The sequence below is a fragment of the Haliaeetus leucocephalus genome, unplaced genomic scaffold (genome assembly GCF_000737465.1).
Source record: "Haliaeetus leucocephalus isolate CR32 unplaced genomic scaffold, Haliaeetus_leucocephalus-4.0 Scaffold351, whole genome shotgun sequence".
Taxonomy (NCBI): Eukaryota; Metazoa; Chordata; class Aves; order Accipitriformes; family Accipitridae; genus Haliaeetus; species Haliaeetus leucocephalus.
The window spans coordinates 9398392-9417939 of NW_010972787.1; the positions used below are offsets into that span (position 1 = coordinate 9398392).

Genomic DNA, 19548 nt, shown 5'->3' on the forward strand with positions numbered 1-19548 from the left:
GAAGCTTGCAATATGTGAGCTCAGAGAGAGTAGCACATGTGTAAAGTAGAGCTGGAAAACTCACCTAAAAGTATAGAGATGAGAGGGGTTTGTCTGGATTTTCAAAATTCAGTTCACTACCAGGATAGTTTAGATCCAGAATGGTATGGCTTTAGGTCAGGTCCTACAAGGTGGGAGTTACATGTGATGGTTCCCATCTGGAATGTAAGTGTACTCTATGCATCTGGAGGTTCCTTAATACAAGCTAATACAAACTACAAAATCTATCATGGCAGGGCTAGGGAAGTTAAGAATGAAATGACCACACTGATGTGGTATATTCACATGTTTCCAAGGGAGGAGAAGCATGGTGCTGAGAGTTCGAGGGTGGTCATTCTTAGGTCAGTTGTAAAATTACATTTTTAATAATGTAGGACACCAGTCACCGATTAAAAAGAAACAGACTGTTTAATTTTAAAAATACTGGTTTTGACTATGACAATAAGTCACTCATCAGTTATGAAAAATACTATTAGATTTTCTTTATACATTTAAATGTCTAAGTATTTTTTATAAAACCTCCAAACAGGTTCCCCCAAACTCTGAAATTGTCAAAGAAACTCTCTTAAGGCTTGCCTTTAAAACCTTCTCAACAAATTGCCATATTTTTCCAAGTACTCAGGGGATCATTTTATGTTTGTTTATTCCTGAAGTATCTTTCTCTTAGGAAACAGGAGTGTATTGTGAAGGCAAAAGCTAATAAGCAGTTGAATATTAAAGTGCATAGGTTGTCCATGTCTGGAAAAATGAATGGTTGAAGAAGCAGTAGCTGTTGTGATTACAGATTTCTGGGGAGTAATCCGTCATCAGCTTTTTTGCAAGCCACAGATATTTCTTTTACTGTAAAAAACATTTTTTTACAGTCTCCAAATCCTGCAAATGCTTTTCTAACAATGGCATCAGGACAGTGATAATCCTCGCTGGGAGGGAGAAGCTGTAATTAAATAATCAAATAGACTGATCTTTCATAATTTACAGGTATTCATATTCCTTCAATAAATAAAAGAATATACTTTATCTTGTGATCCTGTATAGCTTTTGAAACAAATCAAGTTTCTAGCAATTTAAATAAATTATTCTAATAGCTTGACATGAATTATGCTGACAAGAGCCATTTATGATTATTATGGTGCCCAGAATCTTTTAAGAAACTACAAAGTTAAATAAAGGCTTACAAGTCTCTTAAGCTACTTTTTATTTGCATAGAAAAATATTTATCATAGGAGTCAACTATCATATGAGAGAAATTGCATTTGTTGTAATTGAAAAAGATAGCTAAAAAGTTTCTGTGGGTTATTGCAACAGTACAAGAATACAAGATGCTTCCATTTATTAAAAAATGTAAAACAAATCGTGAAAGCTAAAGCAGGCTACAAAACAGAAGGTCCCTGTATTATCTTTCTCTTGACTACTATGTTACAAGATCATGTGCCACAGTTGAGTACTATAAAGTGTAATTCTGCATTTGCTAATGTAATTCTTAAAACATTCCCCCCCAAAAGCACTATGCAAAATATATATATTTGTGAACGCTTCCTCCTGTAAGCATCACAATCTTGTTATCACATAATCACCCTGATCAATTGTTTCCTGTTTCCCATCGCAGTCAATGCAAATGTCCAACTCCTTGTCCAGCTGATCCTGCGGTGTGGCGGATTCTGAGTTCTCTAACTCCATTTTCTCTGTTTCTGAAGCACAAATACTTCCCTCTTCTTGTGAATCCGAAGAGTCACTGTTATTTTGTGACTCAGCTAACACACACTTTTCATCAGGACTTTGGATGTTTAATTCACAGTTCATGGTCAGTTCTCCCTCTTCCAGTTCAGCAGTTTTCTCACATTGTTCTTCTGCCTGTTGACGGGACACTTCTTCAGAAACAGTGTATATTTTATTTGTACTCTGCTCCACAGAATTTGTTTTTGATCGTCTATGAAATAACCCAAAATTTTTTATGTCTGTTACAAAATTCACACGCTTTTGTTTCTCCTTAGTGGACTCTGACACCATCATTGCTGAGCCGTTGCTCACATTATGTGCTTCAGAGGCAATAGTGGCTGATCTTGGGTGAATCATCGTTGTTATGTCAAAAAGGCTGAAGGTCTTTTTCTTTCCTTTCTTGTTTCCTTCACTCTCACTATTTTCTTCATTTTCTGACAGAGAGGCAGCATCTTTGTTCATCTTTTCGGTCTGCAAATTCGACAGCTTGCTTCCTTTTAACAAACCCAGGACTTCAAAACGAAAGCTGGAAATATCTTGTTTTAACTCCTAAAAATTAGGAAGATGAAACATCAGAACGTGAAAGCTAATTTGACTTTTCCTCTTGTAATTAAAAAAAAAGAAAAAAAAAGGCTGTTGCTAGGGATCAGTAATAAACTTCACCATCTGGATAATACCTGGCATCTTAAAGGTGCTTTGCAGACTGTCTAATGGATCTTCCAGGTGAGACAGAAAAGTGATTAGCAATTTTATCAGAGGAAACGTCAGAGTAAATGTACCTTAGCCTAGACTATTCATAGAAATCACTAACAGTGGTGGAGGAAGGAGCATGGACAACTTGAAGACCTACAGCCAATCTGCTAGACAGTATTATCCCATCATGACAACAGCATTTTGATCAGCTCTTAACATCATCCCTGACAAACACACATGGGGACACATGCATGCACAAGGCATACACATGTGTGCACGCTTCCCTGTGAGTAGCAGCGCAGGTAGGACTTCGTGCATTTCCACTAAATGTTTGTCTGCTAGCAGCTAAGTCAGAGATAATCATTGGAGGCTGCTCTCAGCCAGTGCAACCTCTGTCTCTTAAAGGCCTGTCTAGGAGAAGGCACCTGGCCTTCAGGAGGTCCCTATTTCTCCTCATTTTCTCTAAAGGCATAATCATAGAATCATTTGGGTTGGAAAAGACCTTTAAGATCATTGAGTCCAACTGTAAACCCAACATTGCCAAGTCCACCACTAAACCATGTCGCTAAACATCACACCTACACGTCTTTTAAAACCTCCAGGGATGGTGACTCAACCACTGCCCGGAGCAGCCTGTCCCAATGCTTGATAACCCTTTCGGTGAAGAAGTTTTTCGTAATATCCAATCTAAACATCTCCTGGCACAACTCGAGGCTGTCTCCTCTCATCCTATCACTTGTTACTTGGGAGAGGAGACTGACCCCCACCTCACTACACCCTCCTTTCAGGTGGTTGTAGAGAGCGATAAGGTCTCCCCTCAGCCTCCTTTTCTCCAGACTAAACAGCCCCAGTTCCCTCAGCCGCCCCTCATAAGATTCGTGCTCCAGGCCCCTCACCAGCTTCGTTGCCTAGCTTCATATTCAGCCGGCTGTTGGCCAACACCCCCAGGTTCTTTTCTGTTGGACAGCTTTCCAGCCGCTCTTCCCCAAGCCTGTAGCACTGCACGGGGTTGTTGTGACCCAAGTGCAGGACCCGTCACTTGGCCTTGTTGAACCTCATACAGTTGGCCTTGGCCCATCTCAAAGGGATGGAAAAGGTGATGATGATTGACTGGGATGTAGCTGAAGGTATAGGAACTGAGCATGACGTCAATGGTAGAGAATAAGGGGTGGATACCGTCCTGGTTTCAGCTGGGATAGAGTTAATTGTCTTCCTAGTAGCTGGTACAGTGCTGTGTTTTGAGTTCAGTATGAGAAGAATGTTGATAACACTGATGTTTGCAGTTGTTGCTAAGTAGTGTTTAGTCTAAAGTCAAGGATTTTTCAGCTTCTCATGCCCAGCCAGTGAGAAAGCTGGAGGGGCACAAGAAGTTGGCACGGGACAGAGCCAGGGCAGCTGACCCAAACTAGCCAAAGGGGTATTCCATACCATGTGATGTCATGTCCAGTATATAAACTGGTGGGAGTGGGGGCGGGGGGATCGCTGCTTCAGGACTAACTGGGCATCAATCTGTGGATGGTGAGCAATAGCACTGTGCATCATTTGTATATTCCAATCGTTTTATTATTACTGTTGTCATTTTATTAGTGTTATCAGTATCACTATTAGTTTCTTCTATTCTGTTGTATTAAACCGTTCTTATCTCAACCCACGAGTTTTGCTTCTTTTCCCGATTTTCTCCCCCATCCCACTGGGGGCGGAGGGGAGAGGAGTGAGTGAGCAGCTGCGTGGTGCTTAGTTGCTGGCTGGGGTTAAACCACAACACCATCTATCCAGCCTGTCCAGATCCCTCTGTAGAGCCTTCCTACCTTCAAGCAGATCAACACTCCCACCCAACTCAGTGTTGTCTGCAATCTTGCTGAGGGTGCACTCAATCCCCTCGTCCAGATCATGGATAAAGATATTAAACAGAACTGGCCCCAATACCGAGCCCTGGGGAACACCACTTGTGACTGGCTGCCAACTGGATTTATCTCCATTCACCACAACTCTTTGGGCCCGGCCATCCAGCTGGTTTTTTACCCAGTGAAGAGTACACACATCCGAGCCATGAGCAGCCAGTTTCTCCAGGAGAATGCTGTAGGAAACGGTGTCAAAAGGCTTTACTAAAGTCCTGGTAAACATCCACAGCCTTTCCCTCATCCACTAAGTGGGTCACCTTATCACGGAAGCAGATCAGGTTGGTCAGGCAGGACCTGCCTTTCATGAACCCACATTGACTGGGCCTGATCACCTGGTTGTCCTGTATGTGCCACATGATGGCACTCAAGATGATCTGAATGAAGCAATAATGAAGCAATTAGCTCAGGCTCCGGCTGTATCTTTGTAAGCTGAGGCAGATGAATGTCATTTTGAATGTTTGGAGTTTGAGGTGCCAACAGTAACAAAAATGTTTGATGCTAGAAATATACAGTGATGGATGTGAGTGTTGTGATATAGATGGCCCTGTTCACTTTATCTGTGTCAAAGAATTTTAATGTTTGACTGCTTATTTAAGTTTTCCATCTTTTAAATCATATAAAAGGTGTTCCGTTACAAGTAAGTGCACAACAGCACTCTATAGCAGAAAAATTCTATTTCCTAAGGTGCTGAAACTGTTTGCATCTTGCTTTAGTAAATATGTTGTTACATGCACTTAGTCCCACTTTGGTGTCCCCTTACATGGGCACAATTCAAACCAGCTGATAAAACTGATTATTGCTCCAGCTAAAGAAAGAAGGAGACTTGCTGGAGTCCATGTACAGTACTATCTGTGTGTGTTTCATCAGGACACAGACATTACTCTAGGAAGCAAGTTATATGCTACCTGAACAACTGAGGATTGTGAGAAATATGCTTCACAGTCTTATAATATCTTAATAAAACACCTATAAACATATAAATAAATGCATACCTTAAAATTTTCTTCTGTCAGTCCTTCCTCAGTTTTGGCATCTCTGATCATTGCTGCAACGTATCTCTTAACCAGATTTCTCATAACTTCCTAAAAATATGAAATACTCTGTTAGCTTCCTTGGTATTAGTTACTAAACCTACACTCACTGGGCCTGTCTGGATTTCTTTGTGCTTAGGAACACGACAAAAAATGTACAAACCTTAGATCTGTTTTAAAATTTGTTCTGCTCTTCAATGGAAAGTGCTGATACTAATTATCCTGAGAAGGGCTGCATTGGATTTGATCAAAGGTATGTCTCATGCCAGTAACATGCAGTCTGACAGTGAGCAGTTGCTGATGCCTCATGAGTAGTGCAAGTCTAGTTCGGTTGTATAATGTTATTTCCAGCTATACTCTCCCAAGCCTCCTGCGATGTGAGATTCAGAGACTTTCTGAATCAGAAATGATAGCTCTAGGTTTAATGGGCTGTGACAGGTTTTCCTATGTGTTTTGAACTCATGTAAACTTTCAGCATCCACAAATCCTCTGCCAATGAATTCCACAGTATAGCTGGAATAAGACTCCATTTGGGATTTTTTTTATTTTTAACCTGCTCTCTGATAGTTTCCATTGTTGCCTTCTACTTCTAAGAATCCTAAATTTATTTAGGTTGCAAGAGATGCCTGGAAGCTGTCTGATCCAGCTCAGGGCCACGTCCAGTCAAGTGCTGAATATCTCCAAGGGTGAAGATGCTGCAGGCTCCCTGAGCAATTTTTTTTCCAATTCTTTACTGCCCTCATTGTGATGATTTTCCTTACAGAATTTCCCTTCCTGCAACTTGTGTCCATCGACTCCTGTTATTTGCTGTGCACTTCCAAGAAAAATCTGGCTCCTTTTTCTCTCTAACCACCCACTATGTTACTGAAGACAGCAATTAGATTCGCCTTAACCTACTCCAGGCTGAAATCCGAGCTTCTCCTTTTATGTCAGCCCTCTAACCATCTTGGTGGCCCTTTGTTGGATTCCTTCCAGTTTGTTAACATCTCTCTTGTAGTGGGGGGCCCAAAACAGGACACACTGCTCCAGATACAGTCTTGAAAGTGTGGGCTGGAGGAGAATAATCACTTCCCTCAAAGTGCTGCCTACAGCCTTACTAATGCGGTGTAGTACGTGTCTGGTATTCAGTTTGTGGCTAGATGGTAAACAGCTGCTCTGTGTTCACCTTCCCCATGATTTTATAGATCCCTGTCGTACTTCCCACAGCTGTCTCCCTTTCAGGTTGGAAAAGCCCTAGTTTACCTAGTCATTTCCCATATGGAAGCAATTAATTACCAAACCTGCAAGTGTACAGCCCACATCTCGTTTAACTTGCAGCCCTTTTAACACAACAAAAATTGAAAATAAATCTGAAAATTATTCCTTGTGCTACAATAATCTCAAAAAATCAGAGGCTGAAGCAGGAAGGATGGAAAAGAAGAACAGCTTACAGGGGATCTAGACAGAGGGGTTATTAAGGGACAGAAACTTGTCTTTGGGGGACCAGAGCCAGACAGATGGAGAGCAGGTTCTGATGGAACATGACAGTGAGCTGTATATATGATCCTGATGAATCTCAGCAGGGAGGTGGGACTATTTGTTTGCTTTTTTAAAGGCAATCCATGTTACAGTGGGCAAAATACTGGTTAGGATATTATTGCTCTAGGAAATATCATTTTGCACCCCAAAAGTAGACAACCCTACTTCTCAAATGCTGTTGTTTGAACACCAAAAATACTATGCTTATTTGCTGAGGATGAAATAAGTATGCATTTTGTGGGGTTTTTGGGGGGTTGTTTGGGGTTTTTTTCTGCTTTCTCATTAAATACTTATTTTTTTTCCACTCATGAAGACTTTTTGGAGGCATAGAAAAATAATTGCCCTCAAAATAAACATGGGCCTGTACCTGGTATTGATGATGTCTTCTCAGATTGTCAGCTGCACGCCTCTGAAAAAAAGGAAAGGAAAAGAAAAGAACAGAACAAAAAACCATTAATCCCTCTTTGGTAGTAAAATACTTACAGCATAGAAAAACAGCAGGTCTGTGCAAGGTGTGGTATCTAGCAAGCTGAGAGACATGGTTCAAAATCTGTTGAAAAATGGCAGTGTTGGAGCAAAGCCTGTCATTAGCTTTACAGAAGGAAGAATGGTGTTACTGGGAAGGCAAAATGGATTTTCTACCTTTTCATCAATATGCTGCTATTACAGCATTGGGATGGATGTGGTGGGGCAGCCAGGTCTCTCCTTGCAGAGCCCCGAAGTCACTGATCTGAGATAGAAGGGGAACAATGTGATCATGTCACTCGCTTGCAGAGACTGAAGTGAATTTTACTGAATTGAGAAAAGCTTGATATAAGCATGGTGGTAGCAAGACACTCGATACGGCTCCTAATGTGTCTTTTAAGATAGAGCTAACCCAAACCTGCATTATAAAACCATATTAAAGGAAAATTTCCTGCTTAGTTCCCTGTTAAAAACACTTGGTGTGGTGGTTTAAGCCCAGCCGGTAACAAAGCACCACGCAGGCGCTCAGCTGTCCCAGGGACTCACGGCCATCTGTGGGGGTCTCCGCTCCCCCGCTGTAAAAGGAACTAGGCCTTAAGCCTTATTGTTTCTAAGACTATTCATATTAGACATATAACTAATGATTAGAAATTGGTTTAGATATGATTAATAGAATGCAGGTGCTTATAAAACAATATGCATAAGCTGCTTATTTGTCCTATGTGTCTCCCCCTCCGTGGCTGGCTTGAAACCCAGTCGAGCTGAATCAACAGAAGGAGGATCATACATCTTAGATCTAAGACATGGGAGTAAGTGATTAACTTTAGAACAAGAAAAACTAATAGAATAGCCTGAGTGATTTTCAGAAATTCAAAGGTGATCTTTGATGTGCAAGAAGATAAGTGATTGTGGTGACCAAAGACCTTCTGCCTACGACCACTTACTTCAGAAGAACCAGGACACGAGAATTGATGAGATAAGATGATGAATGGTAATGACATGGGAACAGAGATTGACTGGAAAATTACAAAGACTTTGGACTGGGACAATGGGTGGTAAAAAGGTATATAAGATTGGGAAATTCTTGGAAGGTTGCCATTCACTGCGGTGGTGGCCCAACTCCGAGTTGTTAATAAAGCAAACCTAGAGAAATCCACGTTTGAAAATTCTTTAACACCCGCTCTCCTGCATGGGCTGGGGGGCAGCCTGCCGCCTCACCGTGGGCTGCGGGGGCATCAACCTCCTCCTCCTCCTCCTCCTTCCCTGACCTCGGTATCCGCAGAGGGGTTCCTCTCACATTCCAATCCCCCACTCACTACCGGTTCCCCTTCTGAAATCTGCTCTCCCAGAGGCGCTACCGCCGTCACTGACGGGCTCAGCCTGGGCCAGCGGTGGGTCCGGCTCCGAGCCGGGGGAGCTTCGAGCAGCTTCTCACAAGAGCCGTCCCTGCCGTCCCTCCCCGCTACCAAAAAACCCTTGCACCACACAAACCCATAACACTTGGTCACAGAGAGGGGTATGGGAGATAGAAACTGAGCTTGCAATGCAGAGTTTGGCGTTGATAATGAGGGAGTGTAAGAGGGGTAGTAACTCTGAAGAGGAACAGCAAAAAGAAGTGTGGTAGGATGAAAGCATGGTACAGGCTTCAAGCAAGCGTTGCATTAGATTATACTGCTGTATCTAAGGGCTGTCCACAAGAAGATGGGGGAAAAAAAGGCCTGAATTACTTAGTCCTTGAATTCGTGTTGTCCTCAATAGCATACTGAGTCACATCTCCATATTCTCTACCTTTAATTATCCCTGACTAGTGAAAGACTTACAATTTTAACTTTGGTTTTTGTACCTGCTGCTGGCAAGAAAAGAAGGTGTCTGAGCACTGATTGTATTTCTACAAAACAGAACACTTAACAGCATCTTAGAAGACGATAAAAGGACATCCAAGGGACTTGTTAAAATTGACCTCAGTTGCATAATGAGGCAGGCACAGTAAGGTATTTTGTCATCTCCTTTTATCTGAAACTAATTGGCAATTTATGATTAACAATTTCCCTGTACTTGGAATCAGTTTACACTTTAGGGTTGATTTCTTGTTTGTAATTCATTTGAGGGTGGCAGTACCTGTGTGGTTGGGCTTGGCAAAAAAAAAAATAGAAAGGTGAATAGCATTATTTCCTAATCACTCTGAACAGCCACTGTGGTGTAGGGTTTTATACATAACCATCTTGTCTTCAGTGTTTTTCCCGATGTTGTTGCTGTATCTATGCCTCATCCAGAGAGAAGACAGCGATTCCTTGCGTTTAAGGGTGGAGGGATGGGCAAGCCTGCCCACCGCCGGGGCCGGAGGGGGCAAGGCAGCCGTGGGACGGCTGAGACCCTCGCACCACCCGTCTTTAGCTGGTTTTTAGAAAAAAAAAATCTGATTTTTCGCAGTTGACCACACGATGGAGATGTTCCATTGCTGCTGAGAAAGCACTAAGGGAGTCCGTGGCTAAGAAAGCTCTCAACAATAGATCTGACTCACAGGTAAAGGGAAAAACACTTTAAGGTGTAACTGAAACGCACTTCAGTTCAGGTAAAGCTAATAACTCCTATAAATAAAACAAATGCTGATTCTTTTCTCGCAGAATACTTTCTGCAGTTGCTGTCTGCTCTGCTTTATTTTACAGTGAAATGTGAAATAAATGCATAGCTTTAATTCTGTACCCATAAGAAAAGCTTCATATAAATAGTTTCCCTAGCATGTCTGCCGTAAACTATACTGACTCTGAACCCTTTCTTTATGAGTTCTGCCTGCATATAATGAACTTTCAAGTGTGCATGTATATGTATATATATATATATATATACACATGTATATATGTATACAGTGGTGTTTTGGTGACACATTTAATACATCCTTGATTCATTCCTAGCTCATGAATCCTGGCTTTTTGGTACTAAGGTTTCTTATGCAGGTATCATGCCTGATCCTTGAAAAATGCTGGCTTTAACAAGCCAGCTCCGTTATGTCTATCATCTGTTTTGTATCCTCTAGCACTGACTCAGCCTTTGGATGCACACTACTGATTCTTCTACTGGGAAACACCATAGTACGTCACTGCTAATTAGGGCTTCCTAATAGGAAAGTTAGCATTTAGAGGTTGCAGAACAAAATGTTTTGAAATCTGAGTTCTGCCTCACAGAGAACATGGCATCCATATAGCCAATGTAAGAAAATGAGCCTGAAACTGAGTCTATACTAGGGTTATTTTCCCAGTACTGGTCATAGGGAAGGAATCAGAGTTCATAATGCAGGACTCAATGAAAAGAAGTATCTTGTAGCTCTGAGGCCAAAGTTATTACAGAGGAGATTCCAGTGAGCTGGAGTCAGAGAACCATCATCTGAGATCCCCAAACAAAAGCCAGAGAAAACTCTTCATTTCCCTTTGGTTGAAAGGGTAGAGGTTCTAAATTTAATTTGTGATGCAGTTTGTTGGGACAACTGAAAAAGTTCTGGGAACCCAAGGCTGAGCTGTGGGTGATGGGAATAAGTTTTTCAAAACCAGAAAGCAGCGAATTGCCCCAGGACAAACTATGAGATCACCTAGGTATGCCCATTCATTCTCCAATGACTTAACCTCTTGGGGAAAATCCAGTTAACAGCATCTGGTTTGCATCTACCCAAACTGTGTGTAGACCTGACCACTGGAGTGAATAGTGGCTCTCACACTCTGACGGGTACGGACAGATTTTCTTAATGTGGAAATCAGAGCGCATAGTGCATACCCACATCTTAGCCCTTTTTGGAGCTTGGGTGCATAACTGGGCCTAGAAATTGCAAAACGTTCCAAATTCAGATAGCCCTAATGGGTCTTCTGTTAGAGCTGAGGAGCTAGCTGAAGAACTTTGTAGTTTTATGAGATGTCCAGATGTGTCGACTGACATGACTCCCTGGTCAGACACAGCCATTCACTTTTTCCAGGCAGCTGGAAGTCTTGTTGCCATGAGCCCCCTGCTTCAGAGGGGTTTCAGCTATACTTGCAGCTAAGTACTTATTCTGTAGCGTAAACTAGCGATGGATATGGTCCTATTGTCTCACAGACTTTGGGATTTCCATTTTCATCATTATTTTTTTTTTAATTTACTCAACAGAAATTAACCAAAAATGCCCTACATTTCTCCCTCACCTATATCCTCTGCTCCCAAACAGTTCAGTAATTAGTGGTTCACATTCAAATCATAAGGTAGCTGGGTTCAGCTCCTTCTTTTCTGTTCTCCCAAGAGAGTACATTTCCCCTCCAAGTTCTTAATGATTTTGAGATGGAAATCTCTCCTGTCAGAGCTGTTCTGCTTGGGGTAAATAATTAAATATCCACTGGAGAATAGAAATGAACCTGGGTCTCCCTTAGCCCAAGCTATTTGCTTTACTTGGCACCTGCTCCTTCTCTCTCCAAACAGAAAGTTCATCCTGAAGCTGAAAAGTTTTTCTCAACAAAAGCTTCTTTGAAACTGGTATATATTAATGAAGAAGTTTGGGGTTTAAGGATTTTGTATTTTTTTCACTAAAAAAAAGAAAATTCTGTCTGGAAAAATTCCCAACCATCTCTGTGTATAGGCTCCCTGCCCTTTGACCCTTTGCTGCACCAGTTTTCCAAAGCTCAAGCTGCTAATTTCTAGAAGGTGGTATTTATGTACCCCAGCAGGAGGTAGGTGCAGGAACCAGAGGGTGACCTTTCTGAGCCCCCTTCCTCACCACGCCATTCAGCAGGGGGCTGAGAGCACCCTGTTTCTTACTTTATTGTTCCACAGAGCCAGGAATGAGTTTACTCCCAGAGCTGCCATTTGAGAGGGAAAAAATATCCCTTATCATGGATGGGAAGTCTGACAGAAAATACTGTCCTGAAGGTTTTGCTGGGATGTATAAGGGTATTCTGGATCTCTCTCAGTCCAACAGGCATATTGTGTTAACCAACCCCAGATCCTCAGCTGCTATACGCTGGCATCACTCCACTAATTTTAATATCACTCAATCAGTTTATGCTAGCTAATCATCCCTACCAAATGTTTAACAAATGCCTAGAAGCATTGCCCACTCTCCCACACACGCAAGTGCACCACTTCCTTGATATTCTCTTTCTAACAAAAATCTCACAGTTTTTCCTCCTGTTGGTCTCTGCATTTACTTCTTTCCCTTGCCAGGTTACACAGTGATGTTTTATTCCTGAAATTCTTCACCATTCATGCTAGTTCATGTCTTTTATTTTTATTTCTAGCTGAATCACTGTCTCTCTTTACTGCTTTTCTAATACTAATTTTAATGCTTTTTTTTTCCAGTGTTTCTTTCTTGTAGTCTATTACGGGTTTGTTTCAATGTCATCCTCCTTTCTTTCCTATCCACAAGTATGACAGCTAAGCATTGCTTTCACAATGTCAACTGGTTAAGCCTGATTAGAAGCTTTCCACAAAGAGGACAAAATCAATTCATCAGCTTAGGAATTGTGAATTAGTTTTATATGTCACTCTTCCTCTTTATCATACTCCTGTACACCCCTGTGAACTTGTTCCTCCAAGTATATCTGGTGATTAAACTGAATGCCGGGATATGACAGTGAGAATACGTAGGAAAAGCCTATCCTTATTACTCACTTCTCAAGACACTGGGAAGAAATACAAAGAAAAGGTCAATGGAGTAATGGTCCAGCAAAGAACTGTATCGTAACCCCTGGCTTCTTTGAAATGAATGGAAGTTTTGCTACCAGGGTCAACAGCATGAGGACTGTAACCCTTTCTTCTTCCCCTTACCCACACATGATACGCTCGTACTCTCACTTAATGCTTTGCTATTGGAGTACCTAACAGACTTGAAAACATTTATATTCGCCAAATCCCTATCCTATAGGGACAGTGCCATTATCCACATTTTACCCACAATAGTTTTCTTTACGTTGGAATTGGCTAAAAGCAGTCTAGTTACTGAGGTTCTGGTTTGCTCGCTATGGGAAATGCAGAAAACATAACTAGAAATATTTAGTTGTTGGTGGGTTAGGTTGTTGCCTGGATATTTCCTCTGACAATATAGAAAAACTGTGCTGCTGACTGCAGTATCTCAACTGGATAAAGCTAGGAGGGACAAATTCAAAACTGCTTTACCTGCTGCAGCTACCAGAGAAAGTCTGTGGCTGAGATATTACACAGGCATCTGCTGAATCCAGATGCAGGACTACTCTTGCTCCCCTTGTGTGTCTTTTCCTCTCTTTTTTTTAGCAATTTCACTGCTAATCAGCACTATTAGAATAGGGTACCAATGTGATTCTGAAATAACTCTACCTGTAAATTCAAGTAAGCAATTCCAAGTAAATGCTGTTACCTTTCAAAATGTTTTCAAAATGGAACAGCTTTTGGTAAGACTGCTTTTATGGTAAACCCATTCGATTACATGGAGAGAGAGAGAGACAGAGAGACAGAGAATATCGCATGATGAATACTTCATATACAAGTCTGTGATTCATGATATGTCAATGATACTTGAACTGTGACACTTGAGCTAGAGATCATCAGCCACATGTCTGGGATTGGCAGACAAGTATACACATTTGATCTCTCATATTTGTATTGCTTTTAATCTTTCTTGCCTTATCTGTAGATGAGGAACAGTCATGGTTCATATTGTCATTGCACAGGAATACGATGATGCTTTCTCTTCAGTCAAATACACTGACGTGAAAGTAAAAAATAAACGTTCTCTGTTAGAATTATTCTCTACTCATATGCACATTATTTGGCAGTTTGGATGCTCTGTAAGGCTGAGAAAGACTCATCTATATAGCAAAGAGGAGGACTACAGCCAGAGTAAAACACAGAACTTACCCCTATTGTTCCAAAACTTTCAGGCTTTCTCCTAATTTTTTTCTTGCAAAGGTGTCTCCATAACCATTTGACCAGATACCACAGAGACTTTGGGCTTGGTATGACATTAAAAGGAGTAGGCAGAGTTCCTCCTTCTTCAAAGTAACTCATCCAGAGTTTTGTTCGAGCAAACTTCCACTCAATGTCTGCATGATCCTGCACACAAGAAACACAACACCAGCACAGATGCTGCTGTAATTAAGGAGGTGAAACAAACTCTACAAAAATCTAAAAACCTAAAACTAGAACAACCCTGAAATACTAATGAATTTTCTTGTTAAAATGCTGGCACATTCTTTAGACAGAAGGTCTTTAACACAAAGCAAAGCTAAGCTGGTTTACTTCAGTAAAGAGATGTTAGTTATGTACAGTATATATCCACCTTCAACCTTTCTTTCCTTGCTACAGGCTTTTAAATGATTAGAAGTCTCAAACAACAAAGGATAATTACAAGCAGAAAAATGCTACATTTCTGGAAGAGATGTTTTATTACAACAGCAGCTCATCATTATTCCACATAGATCACCCTAATTACTCTGCTGTGTAGCAGCTTCAACAAGTCTGTAAGTCTCATGCACTCTCTTAGCAATTGCCAGCCCCAGAAATTCACAAATAGGTTATCCAACAAATCACGAGGCTACAAAAAACTGTTGAGTTGAGTATCTTTTTTTCCTCCTACTTCAGAATTATATACTGGAACAGGTTGTGGGGTTTTTATTTTTTTTAATTTTTATTAGAAATTTTATTTCTTTTGGATTCTATATAATATTGTTTAATTTTGAAAATTTTGAAAAAAATCAAAACTAAAGTCTATGGAAAGATTGCTAAATCCTAGAAGCTGAACAAGAAGTTTAAATTGCTAATATTAGATTTGGACAACAAACATAGTAGCCAAGAACTTAAACTACAGGTCTAGACCTAGTCTTTAATATTTTGCCAGATACACAGTAATCAAAACAGTAACTTAGAAGTTGTAGTAGGAAAAGTATTCTACCTGCAGTCTGAGTTTTGAAGAATGCTATTGTGTTGTGATATTGTGTACCAGACTTTGCCAACTAGCATTATATAAACACATGTAGTCAGTATTTCTCTTGTGGAAAAACTTGTAATTTCCAGATTAGAAAAAAGGCACATTTTAAAACCTTAAGACTGTGAAGGTTTCTTTTATTTGTTTGCTTTCTGCATGATCATATTTTAATTATCATATGATGAATCAGTGTTTATTTTCATTAGTCTCCTTAATAGACAGCTGAGAAATAAAAATAAGCCAGTAACTCTAATAAGGATAAAGACAGTTTTCATTGAAGGAGAAGACAGGACACTGCTGAATGAGAATTCATGACCTTTTGTTTGAATTGCTAATGGGTCCAAAACTGTCCATGAAACATGGACATCCAATTTCTTTTAACTGTACATTCACGCTATACAAAAAATCCAAAAGCAACAGCCTTTTAAAGGTTAATAAATATAATGTATTAGAAATAAAGCAGAGACAGAACAAACTTTGGCGGAGTCTCTTTCTCAGGAGAGGTGCTGCACAGCGCAGCTTGGGCTGGGCTGGAGCCCCCGTCACTTGCCAGCAGCTTCAGGACACCCTTCCCAGCCCACGAGCTGGCTTCTGCAGCAGGGCCACCCATTCCCCATTGAGAGCTGTGGGGGAATTCCCTTCTGCCCAGTCCAGCTGGGGTCTGGTTTCTGTGTCCTTCCAGAACAGTGCAAAAGAATCAGAGAATTTGTCCCACTATCCTGTCTGTAAGAAAGATTTACTGCCAGAAAAATGGGATGTAGGAACAGAGAGAAGGTATATATTATAAATGATCTAAGAATAAGAAACAACTTACAGCAATAAGTTGGTAAGAATTATTCATCATGGCTATTAGCATGTTGAGTAGAACAACCAGAGAGATTACATTATAGGTACCAAACATGGTGGCCCCAACAAATTCAGTAAATTCATGCCTTGCTTTCACATTGGTCACATAGAGATTGATGAGTCCAAATATAGACCAGAATAATGACTGCAGTGTTTCAAATAATCTGAAAAACAAAACCAGAAAGGAATAGCTGTATGATAACAATATATGCACTTTTCAGATGGTTCAGTTTTTCCCCAAACACACAGAAGTCCTTGACTTGATTGAGATGAACAATACTTATCACAATATAAGCAACATATATGCAGTATCTTTCTAGGGAAACAATGGCTTAATGTTTCAAATCTGAGCCTCTAGATATACAACACTGAATCTATAAATAAGTCTGCGAGTAAAAGGCTGATTTTGTTCTAACTTCTGAGGGATAAATATAGTTTTAGAGAACTTATTTTGGACACCTTCTTTTTTAAATATTTTGACCCATTGCCTTGACTGCAGAGGGTAGAAGAAGGAGCCAAAAGTAGCTCAATTATTGTTTCGCCAAGATGTTAAAACAATTATGGTATCTTCATACCTACTTGGTGTTGTCAGTTTATGCAATTTCTCATTTGTGTTGAGAGCCACTGAGATAAAAGGAGTGTATAATTAGAAAGACATTATCATCATTAGCATATGTTTTGTTTTGCAAAGAATGAAGACATTAAAAAGACAAACATGCCACTCTCAAATGAAACTTGTGCTTTTATAACTAAATTATAAGATATTCCCTTAGAAAAGTTTGGGACAACAGCTAGGAAGCTAAATAACAATAACCAACTTTAAAAAAGTCCTCTGCGACTAGATAGCTTGACATAATTTCCCTTTTGTACCATGTTCAGCTACCGTACAGTGCCATAAGCATGGGCCCAAAAGTTTGGAGCAAAATTTTCTGCTTGTCTGGTCCCATATCTTGAGGTGCATTGGAGTGAGTCTTCCCATCGCCTCCCTCCTGCTCCTTGGCCCTGACACCAGAAGCCCGTTACCCAGATGGGACGCGCGGGCCACCAGCGCTCTCCCCTCTGCACCCAGAGCAGGGAGGCTGCCGAACTGCTGGGACTTCCACCACCCCGGGGCGGTTCTGCACGCTGGGACCCGCTGTCCAGAACTGGGCAAAACTTCACCCTTCAGCCCCTTTCCCACCGTGAAGCGTAACTGTCGTGCAACCCAGTCCAGTGCTGTCCTGCAGAGACACCCGAGAGGGCAGTACGCTTTTACTTAGAGAAACTCCAGGTCCTGAATCCCTGCTCCTGCAATAAAGTACCGCTCGGGAGTCTCTTGTATGGTGTGTACTGGTCTGAGCACAAACTGAACAACCACTATTCTCCCCCGCTCACAGTTGCAGAAAAGGCTCATAAGGCATTGCAGTTTGCCTTGACACTATCTTCTGGCACTAGTACCAGTGGTCCCAACTATTTCCCAGATGAATAATGTTGCTTCTCTCAATGTTCAGCTCTGAAAAATTTCCCTGTGCTTTTCTGTTTAGATCATACAAAGTTTAGACCTGCATAAGAGGTTATTAATATGCAAGATAAATACGCTGTGCCTGAGCAAAGTTACTTGATTAAGATGATATAAAAGGTGCTGTTATTATAGTTATTTACGTGGAGAAGGAAGCCATTGGTAATAAATATCTTTTCAAAACAGCCTAGATATGATTCCTAGAAGGTAAAAGGGAACAGGTATTTATAGCAGGAGTTTGATTCAGACTGGTAGAGAAGCAGTATTAATTTGGTAGTGGTTTGGTGCTATAGATGAACTACAGAACAGAGTGAAGTAAAATTGATTTTTAAGTGAAAGAAAAATAAATAAACTTTGAAACAGAAATTGGAATACAGTATTTGATTGTGTGGAGTAGACTCAGGGTCAGTAGAAGCCTGGACCGAATGTTTTTTCCTGCCTCAGTTTATCACATTTACAATGAATCTTCATGTTTCAGAACACCAAACTTATTTAATGCCCACAAGCAGTCATGGAAGAAATGCAGAATGACAGCTGCCTGGATAAGCAAGCTCTGATCTGGTGACCCTTCTTCCCTTAATTCTAAATATGTACTTTCTAATCTCATATAATCTCCCCCTCCTCTTTACTTTATCTTTTTATCTTTTGAGATATCTCCAATTGTACAGACTTCATTGTGGTATGGGATGAATATTATTACAGAGTCATGCAATGTTAATGTTTATTTTTTTATTAGGGTAACTTTAGATGTAACTGTCAGGACACCGCTGCAATGCCAACAGAAGACAGACAGCCTCTTCCCTGTAAACAACGTCTAAGTGATTAAAATATTGGGGGCAGAAGGGGACAATAGAAATAGATCAGCCACTCACGTTGAAAATGCGTTATTCTGCTTTTCACATCGTATTCCTTTGCAGTTGCCAAGTTCGTCTGTCTCATAGTAGAAGTACAGCTGGTTCAATCCATTTGCGAAAGCTAGCAGCACAAGGCAATATATGAAGAGAAACTTCAAAATGTCGAGCAACATTCTTCCTAGAGATATCTGCAGAGGTCCCAGGTGAGAATTTGCAGTGAATAATGAGATCAAGCGTAGGGAGCTAAAGATGTTTGCGATTGCAAACAGGGCCTCAGCCACCAGGGTTGGATGCCACATGTCCCAGCTCTCCCGTGGAACTAACCCACTATACTGGAAACAAGCAGAAGGGAAGAAATTATTCCTCTATTTTTATGCATAAACAAGTATGTCAGTTTCTTTATAAGCTGTTCAATTAATTTGCAGATAGCACAATAAAACTAAACATTTTTTTGGAAAGCAACACGTCTTCAGGAGAATTTTTTATTTTAGCAAAACAGAAAATGGGCAGTACCCATAAACTTGTCTTTCATTTTTATCTGCAGGATGGTCTACGCTTTCAAGTTTTTTGCCTGTGTTTTGCATTTGGTTATAATTTTCACAGCAGCAAAAGCAAGTCTAACAATTCTGACTGAGAGTAAAAGGAACAGTTTTTGAACACCTGGGCTTTTAGAATTATAGAAACTTTCAGCTGTAAAATAAGGTAAATTATTTCTTTGGAGAACAGTGCAGATATTACAATGATGTACAAAAACCCGCAAGAACTTTGGGAAGTTGGAAGAAAACATTTAATCAAGGTGTAAGTATATCACTTAATCACTAACACTGGACCAATGATGAAAAGCTGTTTATTAATGAACCATGGAAAACTGCTTGTGTGTCTCATTATCAAAGAGTCTGATCCCTGGAATTGTGACTCTTTACTGTTCCAGCTCTACCAAAAAATTTCTTGAAGATGAAAGATGTTACTTTGAACTGAGGCTTAACTACTGTGGCAGACTCATTATTATTTATATGGTTTCATTAATCTGTTTCACAGAACATATCAGAGGACAGAATCTATGCTATGAAGCACT

At 40.6% G+C, this 19548-nt stretch overlaps 1 protein-coding gene across 1 annotated transcript in view; it reads right to left on the reverse strand.

Moving 5' to 3' along the window:
* Positions 1-847: 847 nt before the first annotated feature.
* The window catches only part of TRPC4 (transient receptor potential cation channel, subfamily C, member 4), a 92189-nt gene continuing 73488 nt past the window's right edge, over positions 848-19548 (reverse strand). Inside the window, exons 5-10 of the mRNA XM_010572773.1 lie at positions 18492-18805; positions 16090-16285; positions 14210-14404; positions 7266-7307; positions 5342-5431; positions 848-2304 (exon numbers count right to left, since the gene is read on the reverse strand). Coding sequence (XP_010571075.1) covers positions 1588-2304; positions 5342-5431; positions 7266-7307; positions 14210-14404; positions 16090-16285; positions 18492-18805 — 1554 coding nt within the window. The 3' untranslated portion in view covers positions 848-1587. The remainder of the gene's footprint in view (positions 2305-5341; positions 5432-7265; positions 7308-14209; positions 14405-16089; positions 16286-18491; positions 18806-19548) is intronic.